Source organism: Hordeum vulgare, chromosome 2H (assembly GCF_904849725.1).
Source record: "Hordeum vulgare subsp. vulgare chromosome 2H, MorexV3_pseudomolecules_assembly, whole genome shotgun sequence".
NCBI lineage: Eukaryota > Viridiplantae > Streptophyta > Magnoliopsida > Poales > Poaceae > Hordeum > Hordeum vulgare.
In genome coordinates this window covers 9,260,655-9,287,569 of record NC_058519.1, presented here as the reverse complement: position 1 = coordinate 9,287,569, position 26,915 = coordinate 9,260,655, and the positions used below count along the sequence as shown (strand labels likewise).

General features: G+C 45.6%; 1 protein-coding gene across 1 annotated transcript; it reads left to right on the top strand.

The window, feature by feature from the left end:
• Positions 1–8,651: 8,651 nt before the first annotated feature.
• Positions 8,652–18,921, top strand: LOC123424366 (disease resistance protein PIK6-NP-like). The gene is made up of 4 exons (XM_045107971.1): positions 8,652–9,526; positions 16,011–17,971; positions 18,066–18,132; positions 18,383–18,921. The coding sequence occupies exons 1-3, from the start codon at positions 8,697–8,699 to the stop codon at positions 18,101–18,103; spliced, it is 2,829 nt and encodes a 942-aa protein (XP_044963906.1). The 5' UTR covers positions 8,652–8,696; the 3' UTR covers positions 18,104–18,132; positions 18,383–18,921.
• Positions 18,922–26,915: the final 7,994 nt, after the last annotated feature.

Here is a 26,915-nt window from a genome sequence, read left to right as displayed (position 1 = left end):
ATTTGAGATAGAAGGTGTACCCAACTGTCTCTTTTGGGTAACCTATGAAGACGCACTTTTCCGTTTTGGGTTCCAGCTTTTCAGGCTGAAGCTTTTTGACATAAGCATCACATCCCCAAACTTTAAGAAACGACAACTTTGGCCTTTTGCCATACCACAGTTCGTATGGTGTCGTCTCAACGGATTTTGATGGTGCCCTATTTAAAGCGAATGCAGCTGTTTCTAATGCATAACCCCAAAATGATAACGGCAAATCAGTAAGATACATCATAGATCGCACCATCTCTAATAGAGTACGATTACGACGTTCGGACACACCATTACGCTGTGGTGTTCCAGGCGGTGTTAACTGTGAAACAATTCCATATTGCCTTAAGTGAGCACCAAACTCGAAACTCAGATATTCACCCCCACGATCAGACCGTAGGAACTTGATCTTCTTGTTACGATGATTTTCCACTTCACTCTGAAATTGCTTGAACTTTTCAAATGTTTCAGACTTGTGCTTCATCAAGTAGACATAACCATATCTACTCAAATCATCACTGAAGGTAAGAAAATAACGATATCCGCCGCGTGCCTCCACGCTCATCGGACCACACACATCGGTATGTATGATTTCCAACAAGTCACTTGCACGCTCCATTGTTCCGGAGAACGGAGTCTTAGTCATCTTGCCCATGAGGCATGGTTCGCACGTGTCAAGTGAATCAAAGTCAAGTGACTCCAAAAGTCCATCAGCATGGAGTTTCTTCATGCGCTTTACACCAATATGACCTAAGCGGCAGTGCCACAAAAATATGGCGCTATCATTGTTAACTCTAACTCTTTTGGTCTCAATGTTATGTATATGCGTATCGCTATCAAGATTCAATATGAACAATCCTCTCACATTCGGTGCATGACCATAAAAGATGTTACTCATAGAAATAGAACAACCATTATTCTCTGACTTAAAAGAGTAACCGTCTCGCAATAAACAAGATCCAGATATAATGTTCATGCTCAACGCAGGCACTAAATAACAATGATTTAAGTTCATCACTAATCCTGATGGTAACTGAAGTGAAACTGTGCCGACGGCGATTGCATCAACCTTGGAACCATTTCCCACGCGCATCGTCACTTCATCTTTCGCCAGCCTTCGTCTATTCCGTAGTTCCTGTTTCGAGTTGCAAATATGAGCAACAGAACCGGTATCGAATACCCAGGCACTACTACGAGTGCCAGTTAAGTACACATCAATAACATGTATATCAAATATACCTGATTTTTCTTTGGCCGCCTTCTTATCTGCGAGATACTTGGGGCAATTGCGCTTCCAGTGACCCATACCCTTGCAATAGTAACACTCCGTTTCAGGCTTAGGTCCAGCTTTGGGTTTCTTCGTCGGATTGGCAACAGGCTTGCCGCCCTTCTTCGAATTGCCCTTCTTGCCTTTGCCATTTCTCTTAAAACTAGTGGTCTTATTCACCATCAACACTTGATGCTCTTTACGGAGTTCAGACTCTGCGACTTTCAGCATCGCAAACAACTCGCCGGGAGACTTGTTCATCCCTTGCATGTTGTAGTTCAACACAAAGCCTTTATAGCTTGGCGGCAGTGATTGAAGGATTCTGTCAGTGATAGCCTCTTGCGGGAGTTCAATCCCCAGCTCAGCTAGACGGTTTGAGTACCCAGACATTTTGAGCACATGTTCACTTACAGACGAGTTTTCCTCCATCTTGCAAGCATAGAATTTATCGGAGGTCTCATACCTCTCGATCCGGGCGTTCTTCTGAAAGATAAACTTCAACTCTTGGAACATCTCAAATGCTCCATGACGCTCAAAGCGACGTTGAAGTCCCGGTTCTAAGCCATACAAGACTGCACATTGATCTATTGAGTAGTCCTCCTTACGTGCTAACCAAGCGTTCTTAACATCCTGATCAGCCGTAGCGGGTGGTTCATCTCCTAGCGTAGCATTAAGGACATAGTCCTTCTTCCCAGCTTGTAAGATTAGCTTAAGATTACGAGCCCAGTCTACAAAGTTGCTTCCATCATCTTTCAACTTAGCTTTCTCTAGGAACGTATTAAAATTCAGGATGACTGTCGCGTGAGCCATGATCTACAACACAAATATATTCAAAGTGGACTTAGACTATGTTCAAGATAATTAGAGTTTAACTTAATCAAATTATTCGCTAAACTCCCACTCAAAAAGTACATCTCTCTAGTCATTTGAGTGGTTCATGATCCACTTACACTAGCTCAAGTCCGATCATCACGTGAGTTGAGTATAGTTTCAGTGGTAAGCATCCCTATGCTAATCATATCATCTATATGATTCATGATCGACCTTTCGGTCTCATGTGTTCCGAGGCCATGTCTGCACATGCTAGGCTCGTAAGCTTAACCCGAGTGTTCCGCGTGCGCAACTGTTTTGCACCCGTTGTATGTGAACGTTGAGTCTATCACACCCGATCATCACGTGGTGTCTCGAAACGACGAACTGTAGCAACGGTGCACAGTCGGGGAGAACACAATTTCGTCTTGAAATTTTAGTGAGAGATCACCTCATAATGCTACCGTCGTTCTAGGCAAAATAAGGTGCATAAAAGGATTAACATCACATGCAATTCATAAGTGACATGATATGGCCATCATCACATGCTTCTTGATCTCCATCACCAAAGCACCGGCACGATCTTCTTGTCACCGGCGCCACACCATGATCTCCATCAACGTGTTGCCATCGGGGTTGTCGTGCTACTCATGCTATTACTACTAAAGCTACATCCTAGCAAAATAGTAAACGCATCTGCAAGCACAAACGTTAGTATAAAGACAACCCTATGGCTCCTGCCGGTTGCCGTACCATCGACGTGCAAGTCGATATTTTCTATTACAACATGATCATCTCATACATCCAATATATCACATCACATCGTTGGCCATATCACATCACAAGCATATCCTGCAAAAACAAGTTAGACGTCCTCTAATTTTGTTGTTGCAAGTTACGTGGTGACCACGGGTATCTAGTAGGATCGCATCTTACTTACGCAAACACCACAACGGAGATATATGAGTTGCTATTTAACCTCATCCAAGGACCTCCTCGGTCAAATCCGATTCAACTAAAGTTGGAGAAACTGACACTTGCCAGTCATCTTTGAGCAACGGGGTCACTCGTAGCGATGAAACCAGTCTCTCATAAGCGTACGAGTAATGTCGGTCCAAGCCGCTTCAATCCAACAATACCGCGGAATCAAGAAAAGACTAAGGAGGGCAGCAAAACGCACATCACCGCCCACAAAAAACTTTTGTGTTCTACTCGAGAAGACATCTACGCATGAACCTAGCTCATGATGCCACTGTTGGGGAACGTCGCATGGGAAACAAAAAATTTCCTATGCGCACGAAGACCTATCATGGTGATGTCCATCTACGAGAGGGGATGAGTGATCTACGTACCCTTGTAGACCGTACAGCAGAAGCGTTAGAGAACGCGGTTGATGTAGTGGAACGTCCTCACGTCCCTCGATCCGCCCCGCGAACAATCCCGCGATCAGTCCCATGATCTAGTACCGAACGGAGGGCACCTCCGCGTTGAGCACACGTACAGCTCAACGATGATCTCGGCCTTCTTGATCCAGCAAGAGAGACGGAGAGGTAGAAGAATTCTCCGGCAGCGTGACGGCGCTCCGGAGGTTGGTGATGAACTTGTCTCAGCAGGGCTCTGCCCGAGCTCCGCAGAAACGCGATCTAGAGGAAAAACCGTGGAGGTATGTGGTCGGGCTGCCGTGGAAAAGTCGTCTCAAATCAGCCCTAATACCTCCGTATATATAGGTGGGAGGGAGGGGGCCTTGCCTTGGGGCTCAAGGAGCCCCAAGGGGGGAAGGCTCCCCCCCCCCAAAACCGAGTTGGACTTGGTTTGGTGGGTGGGAGTCCTTCCCTTCCTTCCCACCTCCCTTTTTTTCTTTTCTCTTTGATTTTCTCTTCTTGGCGCATAGGGCCCTTTTGGGCTGTCCCACCAGCCCACTAAGGTCTGGTGTGCCACCCTCAAGGCCTATGGGCTTCCCCGGGGTGGGTTGCCCCCCCGGTGAACTCCCGGAACCCATTCGTCATTCCCGATACATTCCCGGTAACTCCGAAAACCTTCCGGTAATCAAATGAGGTCATCCTATATATCAATCTTCGTCTCCGGACCATTCCGTAAACCCTCGTGACGTCTGTGATCTCATCCGGGACTCCGAACAGCATTCGGTAACCAACCATATAACTCAAATACGCATAAAACAACGTCGAACCTTAAGTGTGCAGACCCTGCGGGTTCGAGAACTATGCAGACATGACCCGAGAGACTCCTCGGTCAATATCCAATAGCGGGACCTGGATGCCCATATTGGATCATATATATTCTACGAAGATCTTATCGTTTGAACCTCAGTGCCAAGGATTCATATAATCCCGTATGTCATTCCCTTTGTCCTTCGGTATGTTACTTGCCCGAGATTCGATCGTCAGTATCCACATACCTATTTCAATCTCGTTTACCGGCAAGTCTCTTTACTCGTTCCGTAATACAAGATCCTGCAACTTACACTAAGTTACATTGCTTGCAAGGCTTGTGTGTGATGTTGTATTACCGAGTGGGCCCCGAGATACCTCTCCGTCACACGGAGTGACTAATCCCAGTCTTGATCCATACTAACTCAACTAACACCTTCGAAGATACCTGTAGAGCATCTTTATAGTCACCCAGTTACGTTGCGACGTTTGATACACACAAAGCATTCCTCCGGTGTCAGTGAGTTATATGATCTCATGGTCATAGGAATAAATACTTGACACGCAGAAAACAGTAGCAACAAAATGACACGATCAACATGCTATGTCTATTAGTTTGGGTCTAGTCCATCACGTGATTCTCCTAATGACGTGATCCAGTTATCAAGCAACAACACCTTGTTCATAATCAGAAGACACTGACTATCTTTGATCAACTCGCTAGCCAACTAGAGGCTTGCTAGGGACGGTGTTTTGTCTATGTATCTAAATGAGTCTTCATTCAATACAATTATAGCATGGATAATAAATGATTATCTTGATACAGGAATTATAATAATGACTATATTTATTATTGCCTCTAGGGCATAATTCCAACAATTTGATTACCGGAAGGTTTTCGGAGTTACCGGGAATGTACCGGGAATGACGAATGGGTTCCGGGAGTTCACCGGGGGGGGGGGGGGGCAACCCACCCCGGGGAAGCCCATAGGCCTTGAGGGTGGCGCACCAGCCCTTATTGGGCTGGTGGGACAGCCCAAAAGGGCCCTATGCGCCTAGGAAAGAAAATCAAAGAGAAAAGAAAAAAAAGAGGAGGTGGGAAGGGAAGGAAGGACTTCCACCCACCAAACCAAGTCCAACTCGGTTTGGGGGGGAGCCTTCCCCCCTTGGCTCGGCCGACCCCCTTGGGGCTCCTTGAGCCCCAAGGCAAGGTCTCCTCCCTCCCACCTATATATACGGAGGTTTTAGGGCTGATTTGAGACGTCTTTTCCACGGCAGCCCGACCACATACCTCCACGGTTTTCCCTCTAGATCGCGTTTCTGCGGAGCTCGGGCGGGGCCCTGCTGAGACAAGGTCATCACCAACCTCCGGAGCGCCGTCACGCTGCCGGAGAACTCTTCTACCTCTCCGTCTCTCTTGCTGGATCAAGAAGGCCGAGATCATCGTCGAGCTGTACGTGTGCTGAACACGGAGGTGCCGTCCGTTCGGTACTAGATCGTGGGACTGATCGCGGGATTGTTCGCGGGGCGGATCGAGGGACGTGAGGACGTTTCACTACATCAACCGCGTTCACTAACGCTTCTGCTGTACGGTCTACAAGGGTACGTAGATCACTCATCCCCTCTCGTAGATGGACATCACCATGATAGGTCTTCGTGCGCGTAGGAAAATTTTTGTTTCCCATGCGACGTTCCTCAACAGGCGATTGCTTCCTATCAAACATAGGACAGGAAGTGTTTGCCAAAATTAATCCAATCACGCGCAGTTGAAGGCACGACAACGTGGTGGCCATGTGGACGTCCCCACCTTAACTTTTTGTTAATGACAATAGCCAGACCAATGCCTCTTTATGTTGGAGTGGGTGAGTTTGCAAAAAACCAGCTGTAAAATTAATCTAATCACGAGTAGTTGAAGACACCCACCCATTAACTTTTTGTTAATGATGATAGTCAGACCAATGCCTCTTTTACGTTAGAGGGGGTGAGTAGGGAGTGAGTTCGCTGACATCTACTCCCTCCGTCCGGTGAAGAGTGTACGTTTGGCCTTAAAATTTATCCAAAAAAAGTGTATTTCTATCTTTACAATGCACTTTAAAGTAGGAAGAAATGCTTCTTACATCATCAGCTATCATGGCTAGTAGCTTTATTAAAACTTTCCAATGCACTTTACGGGAAGGCCATCATGGCTAGTAGCTTTATTAAAACTTAAATGACACTTACATCATCAGCTAAAAATTTAAATAGGAAAACCGGCGGAGCCTCCACCCAACAAGTAGGAGTATTGGCACTGCCCCACTGAGCTAGCTCATGCGCAACCATATTAGACTCTCTAATACAATGTTCTACCACAACCTTTCCGAATTCTCTCAACATCACTCGACAATCTTGCAAAATAGGAGCCGCCACCATCGAGTGTCCTTCATTATTATGTAGCGCCTGCACCACTATCAGGTTGTCCATACGTACTAAAAGATTGTTGCGTCCAGTGCTCTGTGCTAGTTTTAGTCCCTCCAACAGCGCTGCTGCTTCTGCCGAAACCACATCTAGGACGTGGTCAAGTCTCGCCGTAGCTACCCTGATGAAGCCTCCTCTATTATCGCGAATCACAGCACCACAAGGTGATAGTCTGACCAATGTGCCTCTTTACGTTAGAGGGGGTGAGTTCGCAAAAATAAGCCGCTGTAAAATTAATATTACAAGGTGATTGCTGACATCTATCACTGTATCGCGACCAGTTGTAAGCTAATGTGAAGGGATCATTCAACCATATACCAGCTCACAAGTCCGGACAAACACAACAAATTTGCATGTCGGTGTAGTTATGCAGTGGATCGCACCAATACTATCAAATATGAGTACTGAAAATACCAATGGGGTCCTGACCTTTTTTCCAGTCAAAAAGACGAAGCCACTGTGCAGAGTCTCGAGGCTCCCAATGCAGAGCACGTGTGTTCCGACAACCAAGGTTTAGAAAAGAGAAAGACAAAAGATAGACAAGCATTATTTAGACATCCAGCTAGTAGCCTTCCGATGAAGACAAAATATTAATACAACAAGTTGGCTGGCAGGGGAGAAACAAGTGACCCAAAGTTACGAGTTACGGAGTGTTTGATTATTTGATGAGGAGGCCAAGAAGATTTCACGTGAGCATCGCCTTAGATTGCGGGAGTTAAGTTTATAAAACCTTTCTGGTGCTCAAGAACCAGTGTGCCCTGCCACTTGTGTGCATGCATCTCGATGTTCAGCATCATGTTAGTATTTCCTAGGCACTTTGTACTTTATAGTATAGTATGTTCACAAGACTGATCAACCACGACGATGGCACTAACACTAGCGTCACTGTTCAATAATTTAGCTCCCTGTCTCCAAATTCCAACCAGTGCTTCTATACATACTTATGATATACTTCTGTCTGATAACACAGTACGACACTAATACGAACCAAACCGCCTATGCTTAAGCCAAGTGTAGCTCATTAGTTGGACTGACTCCTTGCTTGAGCACCAGTGTGCCCAGCCACTTGTGCACCTCCAGATGTTGGGCATCTTTGTTATTCTGTATAGTACTATATGCACAAGACTACTAACACTCACTATCCAATGAATCTAGCAAAGGACTTGTTCTCCTTGTCCCCAAATCCAAATCAATGTTGCTACACGTAAGATACTTTCTGTCCAAGCTAAAGGTTTGACTGCCTTGTCTCCTACAGGTTTTCACCGCGTCTGAACCATGAAGTAGCTTCGAATTCAAATATACGTAGTGTGAAGGTATTGAGATTAGCATTGCTTTTTTATGAAGTAGCACTAATAGTACTGAAATTAGCATTGCTTTTCATTTGTTAAAATGAATGGGACTGAGTTTAGCAGGCAGGTCATCCAGGTGGAGTGAACGCAGACGCGTATTCTGTTCACCGCTACAGGGGAGACAATGGTTCACCGTCGTCGCTTCTGTGAACGATGCAGCCGACGAAAACCGGCCTCATCATCATCACTGAATGGCGACATTGACGAGGAACATAGCTAGTAGCTTCATCAAAAGATAACAAAATAGTAGGTGCATATACAACTGTGCAGCCGCTGTCAAATTATAATTTTTTTAGACTAAACCAAAGTCCGTACTTCCTTGGTGAATTATGAAAAAATTGCACAAAAATCCAAACGCACGTTAAGCCGGCCTTGATCCATGTTCATGCATGCATGTATGTAATAACAGCCATGTGCACTCAGCGCCTAGATCCGTGTGATTATACTATTTCTTAATAATCTACCGTGCCCTGGACGGCGAAAACAAGTGTCTACTCCATAGCCTTAATGTTGATCTGAACTTGCCCGGGTCCTATAAAGAACAGCACTTACAGCACCTATACGCACAACAACCGCTGTACGCTCCTCAACCAAACAACAAAGCCACTAAAAGAAAAAGCCATGGCCATGAGTATTGCAACGGGCGCCATGGGCTCCCTGCTCCCCAAGCTGATCCAGCTCCTCAACGAGGAGGTCAAGCTGCAGAAGGGCGTCAAGGAACGCGTTAGATCTCTTGAGCAAGAGATGAGGAGCATGCAAGCTGTCCTCCAAGTGGTGGGCGAGGTGCCGCGGGAGCAGCTCGATGCCCAGGTCAAGCTCTGGGCAGGGGAGGTGAGGGAGCTTTCCTTCAAAATGGAAGACGTCGTCGACAAGTTCCTGGTGAATGTCGATGACGGCTCCGAGCCTGCCGCCAAGTCCAACAAGCTCAAACGGCTCACCAAGAAGATGGCCGGTTTGTTCACCAAGGGGAAGGATCGCCACCAGATTGCACACGCGATCAATGACATAAACAAGCAAGTCCAAGAGGTTGCTGAAAGGCGTGCAAGGTACAATCTCGACAATATTGTCATCAGGCCTGCAGCCGTGACAGTCAATCCTCTCCTTCGGGCCCTGTACACGGAAGTGACGGAGCTTGTTGGCATTGATGGGAAAAGGGACCAAGCGCTAATGGAGTTGCTCTCGAACAAAGATGACGTGTCCAACAAGAAGTTGAAGATTGTTTCTGTCGTTGGATTTGGAGGACTGGGCAAAACCACTCTTGTCAAAACTGTGTATGACAAGATCAAGGGGGATTTTGATTGCAGGGCTTTTGTTTCTGTCGGTCAAAAGGCTGACCCAAAGAAGGTTTTGATGGACATCCTTCTTGATCTTGGCGTGCGAGGAAGTCAACTCACATTGTTGGATGAAACACAGCTCGTCAAGAAACTCCTGGAATATCTCGAGGAGAAAAGGTATGCTCGTATTCATTTCTCCCCTGCTTAACGATGGTAACTAGCTAATTGATTTGCTATGTTAGTTGGGGAATAGTGAGTAAATTAATTATGAAGTTACTCCCGATATTCCGATCAGATGTATGCCAGCCAGTTAATATTCTGAAAACTCTCTGATGACCAGCTTTGACAGTTATTTTTTTTCATTAATATGTAAGTGAGTAATCATATTTTTTTCATTAATATATAAAAACATAAGTATTTTTCATGAAAAATTTAATAGCATAATCCCTACAATACGAATTGGAAGAGTATTTTTTATTGATTATTGATTAGTGTCATAAAATAGAGATGTTTTATAGGAAGTAATCATGTGTAAGGCTGGAGTACATAATGTCAAATATTTTAGAGTAGTTGAGAGTAACTCAGGTCTGCCCGCAGCGACATCAGCGGCGCTCGCGATGTTTCTGGCTCGTTGAGAGTAACTCAGGTTTGCCTACATGTTTCATAGGAAGTAATCATGTTTCTGGCTCGTTGCAATTCACACCAAGCTGCCATGTTTCCTGGAGTATAAGCGGGAGGGACTCTGTTTCACAACGTATACTATATGTGTATTACAAGTCGCCGGACTAACAGCACGATCTGCGGTGGGAAAGAAAAGGACCGAGGGATTAGTAATCCGTCGCCCAACGCCGGCGTCGTCGTTCCAGGGGTCGCCATGGCTTTTGTTGGGGCATGACACTAGCAAAAAAAAGCAACCAAGACCCACACGTCCCCTGCATCACCGTCTTTCGGGTCAGATGCGTATCATGGATAGAAACTAACCTGGTTGGACGCTTAAATAGACAGTAGTATCCTCCATCACGATTCAAATCCTGATGGCATTATTTTTGGATTTGTTTTAGGATTTTTGGCTATACGTTTTCAGTGGAAGGAGACGTTTTCATCGACGACGAGACGCCTGCGGTTATATCGTAAACCTTAAAATGATATACCGGTTCAATATTTCAAAAGTGCTCACAAGAGTAAAATGTGCGCATATGTGTTTATAAGACTGAGTGTATGTGCATATATATATATATAAACGCTTATGTTACTGTGTTAAAAAATAAATACATACCACGGACGACGAGCCCACGCAGCAGATTTTGGGCTGTATATAGCAACCTATTGAAACTTTCTCGCTTTCCAACTCATTACGGGCGCGCATCACCTCGACGCAGCGAGCGACCGGATAGTTGCGTATGCCGCTGCGTTCAGGATGTCCACTCTCTTGTAGTTGACTCCTTTGTTGCCACGTAATTATGCTGGAAAAAATACCTTGTATTAGAGTAACTCCAACGCGCTGATTCAAAAGAACAGTAATTTTGTCTTTTTTGTTTATTTGGGTTGACCGCCAACTCAATGTACGTCATGTTTAAGATTTAGGTTCGCAGTGCATCCAACATCCATGGCCTATTTTATGTCTGTGCACACGTTTTAAAAAAAAAGCCCGTGGCAATTGATCAAGCCAGCGACCGTACCGTCGCTCAAAGTTCATGATGACACAAATACCACGGGTCGGCATACAATGCCAGCTTCAGAAAACACCACCGTTTATACTGGTGCACTTGCCAGCGGCCGGCACACATGCTAGCACACAAAAATGAAGCGGGAGTTCGACCACGCCATCGCGGCCATGGTCATGCCAGCACACTTGCCGGCTTACAAAAAAGTATGACGCTCGCCACCATAGGTCACTCGTCGTCGAACTTGAACATGTCGACCTGCATCTTCTCGAACCATGGCCTCTTCCTTGGCGACACGGTGTTGAGATCCACATTCATGATCTCCATCTCCGTCATCATGCTAGCGAGAGCCACTTCTTTCGACTTGGTCTTGTCATTGGCGACCTCGATCTCTAGCATCTTGGTTTGCTTCTTTGCCTCCATCTCAAGCATCCTCGCTTGCTTCTCCGCCTTCATCTAAAGTCTCCTCCTTTGGATCTCCATGAAGGCGTTCATTTGCTCTTCCTTGTCTTGCCGGTGCTTCTCCTCCCTTGAATCCTTCTCGGCCATCATGCCCTGCACGGTTGTTATCAAGGCGATCGACGTTGCATCCCGCTTGTCCTTCTTATTGGAGTTGGTATTTCCCCGTGGCTGTGGCTTCTCACCTTCCCCAACCTCCTCCATGGCATGCATGCTTTGCATTTGTAATGGTGGAAACTTCTTGCGTTTGTGAAACTCAAGATGTACATGAATCCAAAAGGTTGATGCCTTTTGTTGGACACCAACCTTGGGGTCTTGCCCTATGCCCCTCCAACACTCACAAAGGAGCTTGTCCTCGGCCACCATGTATGCCTTTGTCCATCTTCTCTTGTGCATCGGTTGCATCCCGATTGTTTGGTTGGCGAGCTCGTCTTCGAACAAAGGCTCCACATCCATGTTCACCTCATCCTCTTCCTCAAGGCCGTAGTCATCCGAAAACACGTGGTCGAGCGGGAAGCCGTCCAGGTCCACGCCGACCTGATCTTGCATGAAGGCGGGCTGCAAGCCAGCTTGATCATAGGTCGACGGCAAGAAGGCCCGCCTCGACCGTCCTAGCTTTGGGTCTCTTCTGGATCGTAGCCAGCCACAGCCGGGGCAGCCCTGCCTACGGCCGCCGCATCACCCTCGAAGATGATGCTCTACATGAAGCGGTTTGCCCTCTCGTCGCAGACGGCCGCTGGCATTCCATCGAATAGGTTGCGGGTGCCGGAGAGCATGTCGACTGACATCTCCCGCGTGCGTTTCCTCGGCCCACCGGATGACGAGCCATAGACTACCGATATGGCCTTCAGGTCGATGGGCGCGGGCGCGAGCGTGGAAGGTGCCACCACACTCACCTCCGACGAGCATTCCTCGGAGAGGCAAGAGGCTTGCGGGTAGACATTGAAGCCGGGAATCGGGTGAGTCGTCAACACGCGGGCCCGCTCTGGAAGCACCATCCGAGGGAACACAAACGAGCATGTGATAGCCGCGTCCACGGCAGCGTTACCGAGCCCACGCTGGCCAGGGTTTAACCCTAGGTACAATAGCGCCTCCCTCGTTGTCGTCGTGACTAGTGCAGCGATATCTTCCCGCTGCGTTACGGCGGCTACCGCGGCAGCCCGCTGCTTCGTCCTTTGCGCCCGTCCCATGCCTTTGACCCTTTCTCTTCTCCAACTCCCTAACCCGCTCCTCGGGCGTCAGCTCCTTCTTCTTCTTGGGCGCGATGACGGTCTTCTGGAGGGCACAAGGCTTACCTTTGTGGGAGGGGCGGTCGTGATGCCGAACGAGGCGAGGGAGGTGAGGCCGGCGGCGACATCGAGGTTATCGTCCATGGCGAGCGGCCGGATGCGCACGCGCGCAGGAGGTTTTTAGGAAAGTGGAGGGAAATGGTGGAGGCTTTGCCACCGGCTGATATGCTAGGGGAAGTAGTTGGTGTGCAACACGCACGTCCGTCTCGTGTCCCTGCGACGTAAATCAGGTTAAAATGGGGCCCGAAATGGGTCAGTATGCGGATGAAAAGCGAACGCGCATTCGTTTGGATCGACACATTTGGATGTATTGTATCTTAGATTATACCATATGAAAATATATCATCCCATATGAATTAAATATATCATCTCGTCCATTACATAAAATAAAATATTTAATTTATTTCATGAGTAAAAGTGTTTGAGTTGTCTTGCTTTTGTACTAGTAAGAACTATATATATTATATTAAAAAAGGTCTGTCTAGGGCAAATGTACCCCAGTTATTACACATCTAAATAACTCAATCAAACTAGGAAAGAAAAGAAAATGGACAAAAAAATTACATAGATCTTCACATAAAATCAATGACATAGGACTTAGATGTACAATATTAAGGACATATATAGATGTGCTTTAGCCAAACTGTTAAACTATGATCTTTGTTTATTGATCGTAACTAAGATATAGACCAGGGTGGAGCAATGGGGCTGCCCTTATATCATGTATAGATATATGGGGCATCTCCAACACTGATCCATAAATTTTCTCCAAATACTGATGGCGGTGAGGACGTCATCCAATGCTATCTTGTATATGTCCGTCAGTATAGGGCAATATGAAATTAAAATAAAATTCCAATCCATAGCATGCGCCGGATCACACCAGTGCCGGATCACATCCAAAAAGAGGCAAGTATGCTTAAGTTTATACATGCCCAATCACAAACTAATATCAATCCGACAGTTCGTGCAAAAAATTGAGATTTTATGCCCTATCGGACTGGCAATACGACCATCCTTCCTGCTCAAGGTGTCGTCGCCGCTTCGTCCATCTCCGCCGCCTCCTCCTCTTCCTTGTCCGCCGCCTCCAACTCCTCATGTTGTTGCTGCAAAATTTTGTAGCAGACGGCTTGCACGATGATTCTTATGTCGGCATGCAAAGCTCCACCTGCATGGACAACAACTTCATGTTCTCCACATTGGCTACGATCTTCAGCTTCTTTTCTCGAAAAACTCCCTTCTTCTCCTTGAGCATGTCATCGATTTCGCTCCTTAATAGTACGGACCCTACTAATGCTCCGGCCATGGCGGCGTCTGTACGCTGGGCGACACCATCTACGCACTGCGACCACGACCTCCACCTCGTCCACGACCAGCACGCCCGTCGGCACGTCCGCCCATAGTATGCCCACTGTCTAGGCCCCTCTTCTTGAGGGTCTCCACCTTTGCGGCATTCACATTGACGTGGTGATCTTGCGGCATCACCGAGTTGATTTTTTCGGCGAGCGTGATGTTTGAATCCTCCAACAACTCTGCCACGTCCTTCATCTCCGGCAGGCTCTCCTCCGGTTCCATGCGGCAACAGTGACAGGCAACAGTGACATCGGGAAGGAAGAAGCGAGTGGGAGAAAATGGAGGGAATTAGCTGGAGAGCGGCAGATGGAAGAAGTGAGTGGGTATTTTTTTTTTCTGTGGAAACAAGGCGGGCAGCTACAAAGACGTCGTCTCCGCCTGCATTTTGGGTGGGCCGAGGGTGTCGAAGTCCTACGTGTCTGCTATCCTGACTCCCGTAACCTCCTTCCGCAACATCCCCTCGTGTTTGGATCAAGTTTGCCGGAAAAACATGGCCCGGGCCGCCGAGCGGACCAATACAGGTGCACGTTGAATGGAACAATACGTCCGAATAGCACGATCCGAACCTGTGAGAGCGGTTTGACGGTCGGGATTGAGGATGACCTATACAACACCTACCATAGTGACTCTCTAATGTGCTAGCTCCTCTCCCAACCCATTTGAACTCTTTTCCTCCTTGCCGCATCCTCATATCGTCTCCGCCGCTCTCTCTCGAGTATAAGTATGTATTCTCATGTCATAATAACTCTTATGTTAGACTTAAACATGATTTAGTGCACGGAACGTGTACGAGGTCAAGTAGGAATAGGAATTCATGTACAAGTAGGTTACCTCCATGTACCGTGTAGAACTAGAATTAACAAATCGAGTAGTATTGCTCACATAGCTATCCTATGCTATATATACATGTAGCCCGTACTTGTACCACCATGAGTTGAGAAAAGCAATACAGAAAAAGGTCAGGCTCGATAAGAGCCTGTAGCCATCCAAATACTTGTGCGTACATTTGCTTTCACGGCCAGCTGGACACTAACGTACCTTTGGTGTGGTTTGCTACAGCTTCGCGTAGAATCGATCAAGGTGTAGGTCGGCTAGCTTTACACAGAGGGCGGATCGATCTACTTCTTTGCACTGCGGTGCATCGTGTATCTCGGCGTCAAATATATCGTCGAGTTCGTCAGCAGCTTCGCTCGTCATCGTCGTTCGTCGTCGGTCGTCGCTTGTCGTCGGAAAATACTTGACGGCGGGTCTGGGCCAACATCCTAAAATAATGCATGAGTTGTACCACTTTTATCACTTTATTATATTATATTACATATGACAAGATACTAGAAAGTGAATTGCACCGGCAAAATCCCTACCATATTCCCTTGTGGGCAATAAACCCTTTGACATGCAAATATTTTATTAGACAAGGATATAAAATAATAAAGAGTATACATTTTTTTTTATAAATTAATAATGATAATTAGCAAGATTATATATATATGCAGAACAATATCCATGTAGATATCCATATTTTCTCTCATTATAGAAAGAAACTATAATAACTCTGGACACCATTTGTTTTATTGGAGTAAGTCAATAATGGTGTGTATTAATCAGTTATGATATATTAGCATAATACATTTTGTATGGGAAGTATTCTACTTGGGGGTTCTTGAGGCTTTAGGATCCGTCTTATCATTGTGGCGATAATCAGAAAATCTGTACATTAATGCAGTTGAGAGTTAATCCATCAATTAGTTCATTTTTTCATTGCATCTTAACTATTTAAGACTGTTTCTTCCAAAGTCATATCTCCCATTCATAAAACTAGATTATCTTTAACGGGACACATTTTAGGCTTACCATGTTTACACATGAATAACATTAATGTGGTCATAATTGATATAGGTACCTCATTGTAATTGATGATATATGGGAAGCAAAATTATGGAAAATCATCAACTACGCATTCTCCAGGGGTAACAATGCTGGAAGTCGGCTAATCACGACAACTCGTATAGTTGATGTATCTAAATTATGTTGCTCGACAACTAATGATTCAGTTTATCCAATGGAACCGCTTAGTGATTATGATTCCCAAAGGCTCTTTCATAAACGGATATTTTCTCAAGAGAATGGATGTCCTCGTGAATTTGAAAAAGTATCTAGAGGTATACTGAAGAAATGTGGTGGCGTGCCATTAGCCATCATTACAATAGCTAGTGTTTTGGCTAGTGATCAGAAAGTAAATTCACATCATGAGTGGCAAGTTTTGCTCGAGTCTATTGGGTGTGGACTTACCGAAGACCCCAGTGTAGAGGAGATGTTGAGGATACTATCGTTCAGCTACTATGACTTGCCTTGTCATCTGAAGACATGCTTATTATATCTAAGCATGTTTCCGGAGGATCACATGATCATGAAAGATAAGTTGATATGGATGTGGATTGCTGAGAGGTTTATCCAATGTGAAACAACACAATCTAGTCTCTTTGAGATTGGAGAAAATTACTTCAATGAGCTCGTGAACAGAAGCCTTCTCCAGCCGGTATCCGATGATTATGGCATTGTATGTGCCTGCCGTGTACACGACAGTGTGCTGGATCTAATTTGTCTTTTGTCAAGGGAAGAGAACTTTGTCAGTGTATTGAATGGTAGCTTGTCATCTGCGGCCAATGTGCGCAGGTTGTCTCTCCAGAAGATTATCAAAGAAGAACAAGAAACCACACCTCTCGAATCTGCGAGTATGCTCCAAGTGAGGTCCATTGCAACATTTGTACCTGTTGTTGGTCTGATGCCTCATTTCTCAGGCTTTGTTGTTTTACGTGTATTGAATTTGAGTGAATGTTGGATTGATAAAGATAACCTTGGGGAATTGTGGAATTTAGTTCACCTGAGGTACCTAGGCCTATCAGATACAGGACTTGATGAGCTCCCGGAAGAGGTTGAAAAGTTGCGGTTTTTGCAGGTTTTGGATGTGAGTCAAAACGGTGGTATAGAAAAACTGCCATCGAGTGTTACTAAACTGAGAAGATTGATGTGCCTACTTTATGAGGGAAGCTGCAATCGGCTTCCAGATGGGATTGGAAATCTGACAGCAATGGAAGAGTTGAGTTGCATCCATGGTGACTCTCTAAGTATTGTGAAAGAGATGGGCAGAATGAAAAGGTTGAGAAAGTTTGAAATTAAGTTTGAGCATATGAGCTTGGAGTTGGAGGAAGCTTTTGTGAAGTCACTAGGGGAAATGTCCAACGTCCAAAGTGTAACCATTATTATTGATGGTGGATCTAAAATGATGGATCTCTTGGGGGAAAAGTGGGTTCCCTCTCAAGGCCTCCGGGTATTGAACACACGTCCTGAGAAAGCATGTAGATTCTCTAGGCTGCCAGCATGGATAAGAGAGAACCCCTCGCGGATGTCGCAGCTCTCATGTTTATACATTGGTGTGAAGGAAGTGCAACAGGTGGATCTGGGACTGCTTGGAAGGCTGCCGGCTCTTCATACTCTCATACTGGAGAGCCTCCGCCAGGGGCCGCTATTGGTCGAAGCTGATGGATTCCGTTGTATAACATTATTCAGCTTGTGGTCCGGTTCGCCGGGCCAAGTCGTGTTCCAGCCAGGAGCTTTGCCCAAGGCGGAAGAGGTTTGGCTCCGTACCGGTCTGCCCGTCCCAAAAGAGGAAGCAGACGGCAACAACGGCAGTGAATTGTTTGACACGGGCATCGGTAACCTGCAGCCTTCCCTTCGGAGTGTCCGTGTCCAATTTTGCACTTCGCTGCTTCGAAAGGAGGCCGAGGAAGCGAAGTCTGCACTGAAGACTGCACTCAGTGCCCATCCTAACCGCCCCTACTCTTGCCTCTCCGTACAAGGTTGATGATGCTTGTCTTTCCTCAATTTCTTTAATTAATGCTCGTCTACACATACTGATAAACCTTTACTTCCTCTTTTTTCTTTCTTCCCAAGTCAACATCGGTAACGAGGACGACGGTGGGTGGGTGTGAAGAACCTGCTCGTCTTCACATGCATGCAGGTTGTTACATACTACTCCCTCCGTTCCTAAATATAAGACCTTTTAGAGATTGTACTATAAACTACATACGGATGTACATAGATATATTTTAAAGTATAGATTCATTCATTTTGCTCCGTATGTAGTCTCCTAGTAAAATCTCTAAAAGGTCTTATATTATGAAACGGAGGGAGTACATGCAAATATCTTTTTCCCTCTCTTATTCATGAAGCCATGCTTATACTTTGTCACGTGTTCTTTTTATATATAGGATGTCATTGTCTACCGAAGACTTGCGCGCCTCTGCAGTATGGCCGACGACAACATCAATCGGAACACTTGCTGTTCGTTGAGCTTCTTTGTTAAGCTTACCTCTTGTCTTAAACCAAAACAGAAAAATACCAAAAAAAGAAGAAGAAGTGGACTATTTGTTAAGCTTACCTCTTGTCTTAAACCAAAAAAGAGAGGTGGTGGAGGGGGGGGGGGGTGAGATGAGCTTGCTTTTTCCAAAATATATGTACTTCTATTTATTTTATTTTGCTGTAACGACTAGTGTCATATTGCCTGAAGCAAAGAAAATCCAAAAAAAGTATAGGTTTTACGTTTTATGCAATTTGCTAGTTTTTTTGGAAGGTCTGGTCTGTGGGTGGATTTTTACAGGGTGTGGGAGGTGAGGGAACCCCGCCTATGGTATTGATGCTAAGCTTTTGCTTAACATTATCCATAGCCGGTCCCAAGCCCGGATAAAGGAGGAGGGTCCCATCATATATATATACTTTTTGTTTGACCAAAACAATATTAATTCTTTAATATTGTCTGTTTTTTCCTCTTATCCTATTGCTCATTTCTGTTTTAGTGGGATAGTCATTAGACTGTCACAGCTTCATCGGCGTTTCACGGCATCAAATTTTGTAGGTTTTCATTTTTAGTGTGTCATTTGTACAGTTTTGAAGCTTACGAACCAAAACTAGATGACAAGTGTTGGTGTTGAGGGTGTGATTTGCATGATCAGGAATATATTTCTTTCTAAACCATTTTGTAACATCATTGGTAGAAGATTAAAATATTGTAAAAGCTTATAAAGAGAGAAACTAGAAAGGAAGAGTTGGACGCACTGTCAATGCCTAGCACACCAAGAGAAAAGACAACAGCACCTCACGACTGAGCACGGCTGAGCTCCGGATGCTACAAGCCACCTTTTCCGGCGTTCGCAGCGACTGACACAATTTCAGGATTTCATGAGGCTGGCGGCGATGAGGGCAGAGACCGGGCCAGACTCTACTCGGGAGAGCCGGCAAGGACGAGGGCGGTGAGGTACCACTGCAACTTCGACCATCTGCATGGCCACCGACGCCAGCGACCTACCAGACGGTTACTGGTGAGTGCTCCGCCGGTTCTTTGACTGTAATTTTTTTAGCATAGGTAATTTATGCAGTTAATTGTGTGTGTGCACCCACGCGCACATGCGCATGTAGCAAATCTTTCAGCAAATCCATTCGACCATGCTATTTATTGAAGTATTTTTTATTGACATTAAATAACTTATTATTGCTGAAACATAACAGTTTAATGAGATTTACTATAAATTGTCCATTCTCTGCTTCCGTCAATGAGGGAGACAGACTATGTGCAAATTTATTTCTGATACCACAACAGATGTCAATTGATCACTTTCCATGGGTTTTTACAAATGGTTGATTTATACTTGTACATAGAGCGTGTAATGTTAGTGTAAGTTCTCCCTTGGTTATTAACAAAATTGGCACAGTTAAATTATTCTACTTCTACAGGACCTTTTCTTGTTGTGAATTTTCAGTAATGGTTACTTCATCTGTTCCAAAAAACTCACTCAGCGCTAATATGTTGAATTGCCACTGGTGGAAAAAGGGCCTTTGGTCGCGGTTCGCAACTGCCATTAGTCGCGGTTGCGCAACCGCGACCAAATAGGCGCGACTAAAGGCCCCCCTCCTTTAGTCGCGGTTGCTTAAGAACCGCAACTAAAGGCCCGTCCACGTGGGCGCCAGGCGGCCGTCGGGGCGGAGGACCTTTAGTCGCGGTTCTTCTGGCCAACCGCGACTAAAGGCCGCCACAGGGTTTAGCACCCCCCCTAAACCTGTTTTCTGTTTAATTTGTATTGTTTTATTTCTTTTGTGCTTTATTTTAATTTTGAAGGAGTTTCACATATTCTACGGTACTACATACATGCATATGAATGTACAATTTCAAACAAATTTGAAATTAGAACCAAAAAGAATTCAAGAGGAATATACAATATATATTCAATATCATCGGATGACCATATACAATTTTGAACAAGTTTCCATACATAATTTAATGCATATAAAGTTCTACGTCCTCGTAATGGTGTTCTCCTTTACGATGGAGGACTTCCCTCCTGAACCATCCAGCTAGTTCCTCTTGAAGTGGTCGGAAGCGAGCTTCTGGACTAAGCATCACCCGGAGGTTATTCCGCTGAGCATTGGTATCACTCGGAACCCGCTCAGAGGTGTATCTCCGGATCATCTCACAGACATAGTATCCACATAGATTGGTCCCCGCTGGCTGAATATCCCCACCATTCTTAGCCTTTGACCTTTTGAATTCTAGCTCTTTTTTGAATTCACCGACCTTTGTATCTACGAACCGTCTCCAAACCCTACGAGGCAAAGAAAATTAAATGAACAAGAGAGTTATTAGTTACTTGATATTAGGAAATGAACGAAATAGGCCGATCGATATAGAGCGCAAATGAATGAAAATAATTACTTCTGCAGCATTCTTCTCATGCCGCCCCAAAGCTTTGGATCCATATTCAGAGAGTCGTGGACGAGACATTCTGAGGTGTCAACTTTAATTACTAGCAGAATCCAGTGGAACCTGCGGACACGATACATGCACAGTACGTCATGCATAACTCATCGATTAGCCGGCCACATACCATGCATGGAGTAAACAAAAGAGAATGTGCTCAAGACAGAAACACTCACCCAAAATGGTAAGGAAATAGAATATCACTTTTGAGTTCCTGCTTTGTAAGAAACTGCCACAGGTCTGCCTCCATGTCGACGGGGTGATGCTCCAACACATATCCATTAACGATGTGTGGGTCAATGAACCCAACATCATGGATGTTCCTTACTCTGCATTCCTTAATCTTCATTCTGCATGTATAATAGCGGACACAACAATATAGTTACGACATATATATAGTGCAGGCAATATGAACGAGATGGGGTAGAAATAAATCACTTACAGAACGTAGCAACTGATGATAGATTTGTCGAGCTCGCGTAGATTGAAAAGATGGAACAATTCACTCAGATGAATTTGTACATAGTAATGTTTGAAGTGATGCTCATATCTAACTTCCGCATAAATATATTCTTTGGCGTTTTTATTTTTTATGTAACCCTTGTACCATTTCAGCAGACCTTTCATTTGTGGAGGTAGATCCTCTTCCTGCGCAGGCTCGACGAGAGGCCCATTCTTCACATATGTAATTACTACCTCCTTCACTGGCGCCTCATCAAGGCCTAACAGTTCACGAAGAGTAATACCTAAGTTGGCCGCTTGTTCTCTGGCACTCGTTACAGTCAATCCATGTGCTGCCGCAGCTGCTATGATATCGGGGTCATCCGGACCGGCGGCTTTCACTATAAGCGGGGCAATCGATTGTTTACTTTGTTCCCCGAGCTGGGCAACTCGTTTCCCGCTTTTTTTACTTTCTAATTCCGTTTTCTCGGCCTCCTCCAAGGCTTTGTTCTCCTGGTTCTCCGCCCGCTCTTTCTTCTCCTTCAACATGAATGCCTGCCTACGAAGTTCACGTGCATAGTCGTCAGGCAGATTCTTCGCGGCTTGGGACGGTGTGCTCAAAAATGACTTAGCCCACTTCTTTTGCTCATCAGAAAATACTGGCTTGGGCTCGGGCTCTCTTTTCTTCTTGCAGTCCGCCTTCCATTTCTCATGATCAGCAGCCGCGGCCGCGGTAGTTTCCTCGGCACTACGTTCCCAAGGCCTTGTGGGGAGAGGCTTCAGTGATGGCTCCGGTACCTTTGTGGTCTTAGGTACATAAGGGTCCGGGTTAATAATCCAGGACTGCTTCTGCTTCTTTGCCGGAGGTGGATTGGGGGGCGGCGTCTGATCACCCGCCGGACGAGGACTGGGGGGCGGCGTCTGATCACCCGCCGGACGTTGTGGACTGGGGGGCGTCGGCTGACGTGACGGAGGTGTAGGTGAACCGCCACCACCACCACCACCACCACCGCCGCCACCGCCACCACCACCACCGTAGGGGGGGTGGACTTGTTGTCCTTGGCGCCTCGCCTGGAAACTTGATAAACTTCTTTTGCCATAGAATGAAATGGCGCTTGACATCTCCAAGTCTTTTCTCCCCTTCAGGTGTAGCAATGTCAATCTCCAGGTCCTCAAACCCTTGGACTATGTCCTCCACCGTGACACGAGCATAGCCATCTTGAATGGGGTTGTTGTGGTGGAGTGCTCCAGGTAAACATGGTAAAGCACTGCCGATGGCTACCTTCATGGATATGTTCCCGATAGGATAATACAGATGACATTCTTTCATCTCCTTTATATCGTCCACGGGGTAGCGAGGAGGCTCCGGTGCAGTAATTTCGACCACCAGAGGCTCCGGTGCAGTAATTTCGATCGTCGGTGCATCTGCACCAGCTGGTGGGGCCTCCGTGGAAGCCACGCTGCTTCTCCGCTGCTGGCTTCCGAGATCCGCTGGATGATCTTCATGCTGCGCCCGAGCTACATCTCTTTCGGCTAATAGTACACTCACGGTTTTCTTCATCACATCCATTTCCGATGCCAACCGCGCCACAACATCTGCTTCCCGATCCATCTTTCTCTTACGGCTTCTGTAACCGTACGGGTCATCGTTCTGGGGGAACCCTATTTTCCACGGAATGTTCCCCATGCCTCGTACACGTCCTCCGTGTTCAGGATTCCCGAGGGCTTTTGTCAGCGCGTCGTTCTCTCTGTTGAACTTGATCTTCCCCTCTTGAGCATCCCTCATTGCGTCAATAAGGGCTTGGGTGGGTTTAATTAATTTGTCCCGGTAAACACACTCCCCTGTCTCCGGGTTCAGCGTTCCCTTTATATTGCGTCATAATCACGTGGCAGTCGTGAGACTTCAGGTTTTGAAACTTTTTCTCCGCCATGTTTATTATTCCCTTTATATTGGACGAGAATCCAGACGGGACCTTCATACTGCTCAGGCATTCAAAAAAGATGACCTTCTCTTCTTTGGTCACAGCGTAGCTGGCACGACCTTGAAACCATTCCGGATGCCGGTCATCAGGGTCTTTCAAACGTTGCTGGTCCTGCCGTGCTTCCTTTGTATCATTTGTCTTCCCATACACGCCCAAGAAGCTTAGGAGGTTCACGCAAATATTCTTTGTAACGTGCATCACGTCGATTGCAGAGCGGACTTCTAGGACTTTCCAATATTCTAGCTCCCAGAATATAGATTTCTTCTTCCACATGGCTGCGTGCCCGTCAGCTCCCTTCGGAACTGATTGTCCGCCAGGACCCTTTCCAAAGATGACTTTCAAATCCTTGACCATATCAAATACCTCAGCACCAGTGCGTTCCGCAGGCTTCGGCCGGTGATCTGCCTTACCGTTGTAATGCTTGCCTTTCTTTCTTACTGGATGAATTTTCGGAAGAAATCGAGGATGCCCAAGGTACACGTTCTTCTTACAATTTGGCAAATGTACACTTTCAGTCTCATGTAAGCAGTGCGTGCATGCATTGTATCCCTTATTTGACAGTCCCGAAAGGTTACTAAGAGCAGGCCAATCGTTGATGGTTACGAAAAGCAACGCTCGTAGGTCAAATTCCTCTTCTTTGTGCTCATCCCACACACGGACACCAGGTCTGCCCCACAGCTGTAAAAGTTCATCAACTAATGGCCTTAGGTACACATCGATGTCGTTGCCGGGTTGCTTCGGACCTTGGATGAGCACTGGCATCATAATGAACTTCCGCTTCATGCACAACCAAGGAGGAAGGTTGTAGATGCATAGAGTCACGGGCCAGGTGCTATGGCTGGAGCTCTGCTCGCCAAAAGGATTCATGCCATCTGTACTTAGACCAAATCTTATGTTCCTTGCGTCAGCTGCAAAATCTTTGAACTCTCTGTCGATCTTTCTCCATTGCGTTCCATCTGCGGTGTGTCTCAACTCCCCGTCCGACTTACGGTCCTCTTTGTGCCATCGCAACAACTTGGCATGCTCTTTGTTCCTGAACAGACGTTTCAACAGTGGTATTATAGGAGCATACCACATCACCTTGGCGGGAACCCTCTTCCTGGGTTTCTCGCCCTCAACATCGTCACCAGGGTCATCGCCTCTGATCTTATAACGCAATGCAGTGCATACCGGGCATTCATTCAAATTCTCGTATTCACCGCGGTAGAGGATGCAGTCGTTGATGCATGCATGTATCTTCAGAACCTCTAAACCTAGAGGGCAGACAACCTTCTTTGCTTCGTACGTACTGGCGGGCAACTCGTTATTCTTTGGAAACATATTCTTCAACATTTTCAGCAAGTTTTCAAATGCCGAGTCAGCTACACCTGCCTGTGCCTTCCATTTCAGCAAATCCAGTGTGCAGCCCAGCTTTTTCAGACCATCATCGCATCCGGGGTACAACGACTTTCTGTGATCCTCTAACATGCGATCCAAATTCTCCCTCTCCTTTTCAGTTTCGCAGCGTCTCCGTGCATCAGCAATGGTCCGACCAAGATCATCAACGGTCTCATCACGTGCCTCTTCTTCACCTTCACCTTCCCCTTCACCTTCCCCTTCACCTTCAGCATCCTCCATGAAAGTATCACCGAAATGAGCAAGATAGCTTTCATCCATGAAATCATCCCCTTCTTCATCTTCTTCCATTATAACCCCTCTTTCTCCATGCTTGGTCCAATAATTATAGCTTGGCATGAAACCGTGCCGAAGCAGGTGCAGGTGAACTTCTCTTGAGGAAGAGTAACCCTTCTGATTCTTACAGTCAACACATGGACAGATAACAAAACCCTTCTGCTTGTTCGCATTAGCCACTACGAGGAAATCTTTCAAACCCGTAGTGAACTCGCGGGAGAGTCGGTCACCGTACATCCATTGCCGATTCATCTGCATTATTATAATATAAAATATATAATTAACCATCATGCATTTGTTAAACTAACTAGCTATAAACAATAGAAATTAAACAATGAACAACACACATGCATATTTTATCAATGACACACATGCATGAAAGGTTCAAGTTGCTAACCGCGATCGAGGAGGAAAAAATAAATGAGGAACCTCAAGTGTGGCTCCAACACTTCATATCATGTTTGTTTCACGCTCTTGGGGCATTTCATCAAACACCTTGTGTGCATAAGAGGAACCAAAAGCAAACCTACACCCCCTTGTGAAGCTTGTGAAGAGAAGTGGCACCAAATGGCTAAGTGAGTGTGCTGAACTGGTATCTATAGGGGAGGAGATTTAGTCGCGGTTGGCATGGCAAACCGCGACTAAAGGCCTTTGGGCACCTTTAGTCGCGGTTGGCCTGGCCAACCGCGACTAAAGCCCCTCACGTGCACCAGCTGGCCACCGAGCGCCCTGGCCCAGGCCTTTGGTCGCGGTTCGTCTGCCGAACCGCGACTAAAGAAATCATTAGTCGCGGTTCCTACAGTTTCGCGACTTATGGGGCTGGACGGAAGCCTCTTTTTCTACCAGTGTGCAGTGATGCCTTGTTTGATTTATAGTTAGTACTGAACTACTGATGCTGGTATGATTTTAAGGTGGGAGTGGAACCATCTTTTTATTCTTAAAAACAGTGTTGAACTGAGTGTGCAATTTCCATTGTAGTATAATATTTCTTGTCGAAATGAAATTACTTCTTGTTCATCCGTAGAAGGCTAATGATATTACTGATTTATAACCATAAAAAAGGATTACTGATTTATTTAGTAATATCTATCTATTATCTGTTTTCTAAATGATAGAGTTGAAGTGCAAATGTTTTTTTTGTTGCCACCTAATGTCAGTTGCTCTCTTGCTGTGCATTTTTACAACATGAGTAATGACGACGACGAGTAGATGTGAAGAACCAGCATGCAGGTTGTTACATACAGTTTCTTTTCCTGCTAGAACTAGAAGATGACTTAGTTAAAGACCCCAGACTATGTATACATACGAACCATATATATGCAAATATTTTGTTTCCCTCTCTTATTCCTAAATCCATGCTTATGCTTTGTCACGTGTTCTTTTGTAGGCTGTCATTGTTTACTCGAGACTTGTGGCGCGTAAGGAATCTTTCCAATGGCGACATCGACCCGCGACACTCACTATTCCTTGCGCTCCTTTCTTGGCTTAGAGAAAAAATGACAATAAAAAATGCAAAAATAAACAGAAAAAGTACAAAAAAGGGAAAACCCTCAGTATTCGTTCAGCTTACTTCTTTTTTTAAACAGAAGAAATGATGTAGTGAGAGGGGGGGTGGGGAATGTATGAAAAAATTCCAAAAAATATCTTTTTTTAGTTTTCCATGTGCTTTTTTCTCGCTTAAAACGGGCTTGCTTTTTCCAAAATATATGTACTTCTATTTATTTTACTTTGCTCAATTATTATTGATTTCTTTTAAAATATCTTATAAACCAGAATATATATTTTTTGCTTTGTAACGCCTAGTATCATATTGCCTCAGACAAAGAAAATCCAAAAAATATATAGGTTTTATGTTTTATGCAATTTGCTAGTTTTATTTTTGTTTGGGTTTAGTCTGTG

Coding starts and splice junctions, on each gene's coding strand:
- LOC123424366 (XM_045107971.1), top strand. CDS start 8,697: ATGGCCATGAGTATTGCAACGGGCGCCATGGGCTCCCTGCTCCCCAAG. Junction 9,527..16,010: donor GAATATCTCGAGGAGAAAAG/GTATGCTCGTAT, acceptor TAATTGATATAG/GTACCTCATTGTAATTGATG. Junction 17,972..18,065: donor CTCTTGCCTCTCCGTACAAG/GTTGATGATGCT, acceptor TTTCTTCCCAAG/TCAACATCGGTAACGAGGAC.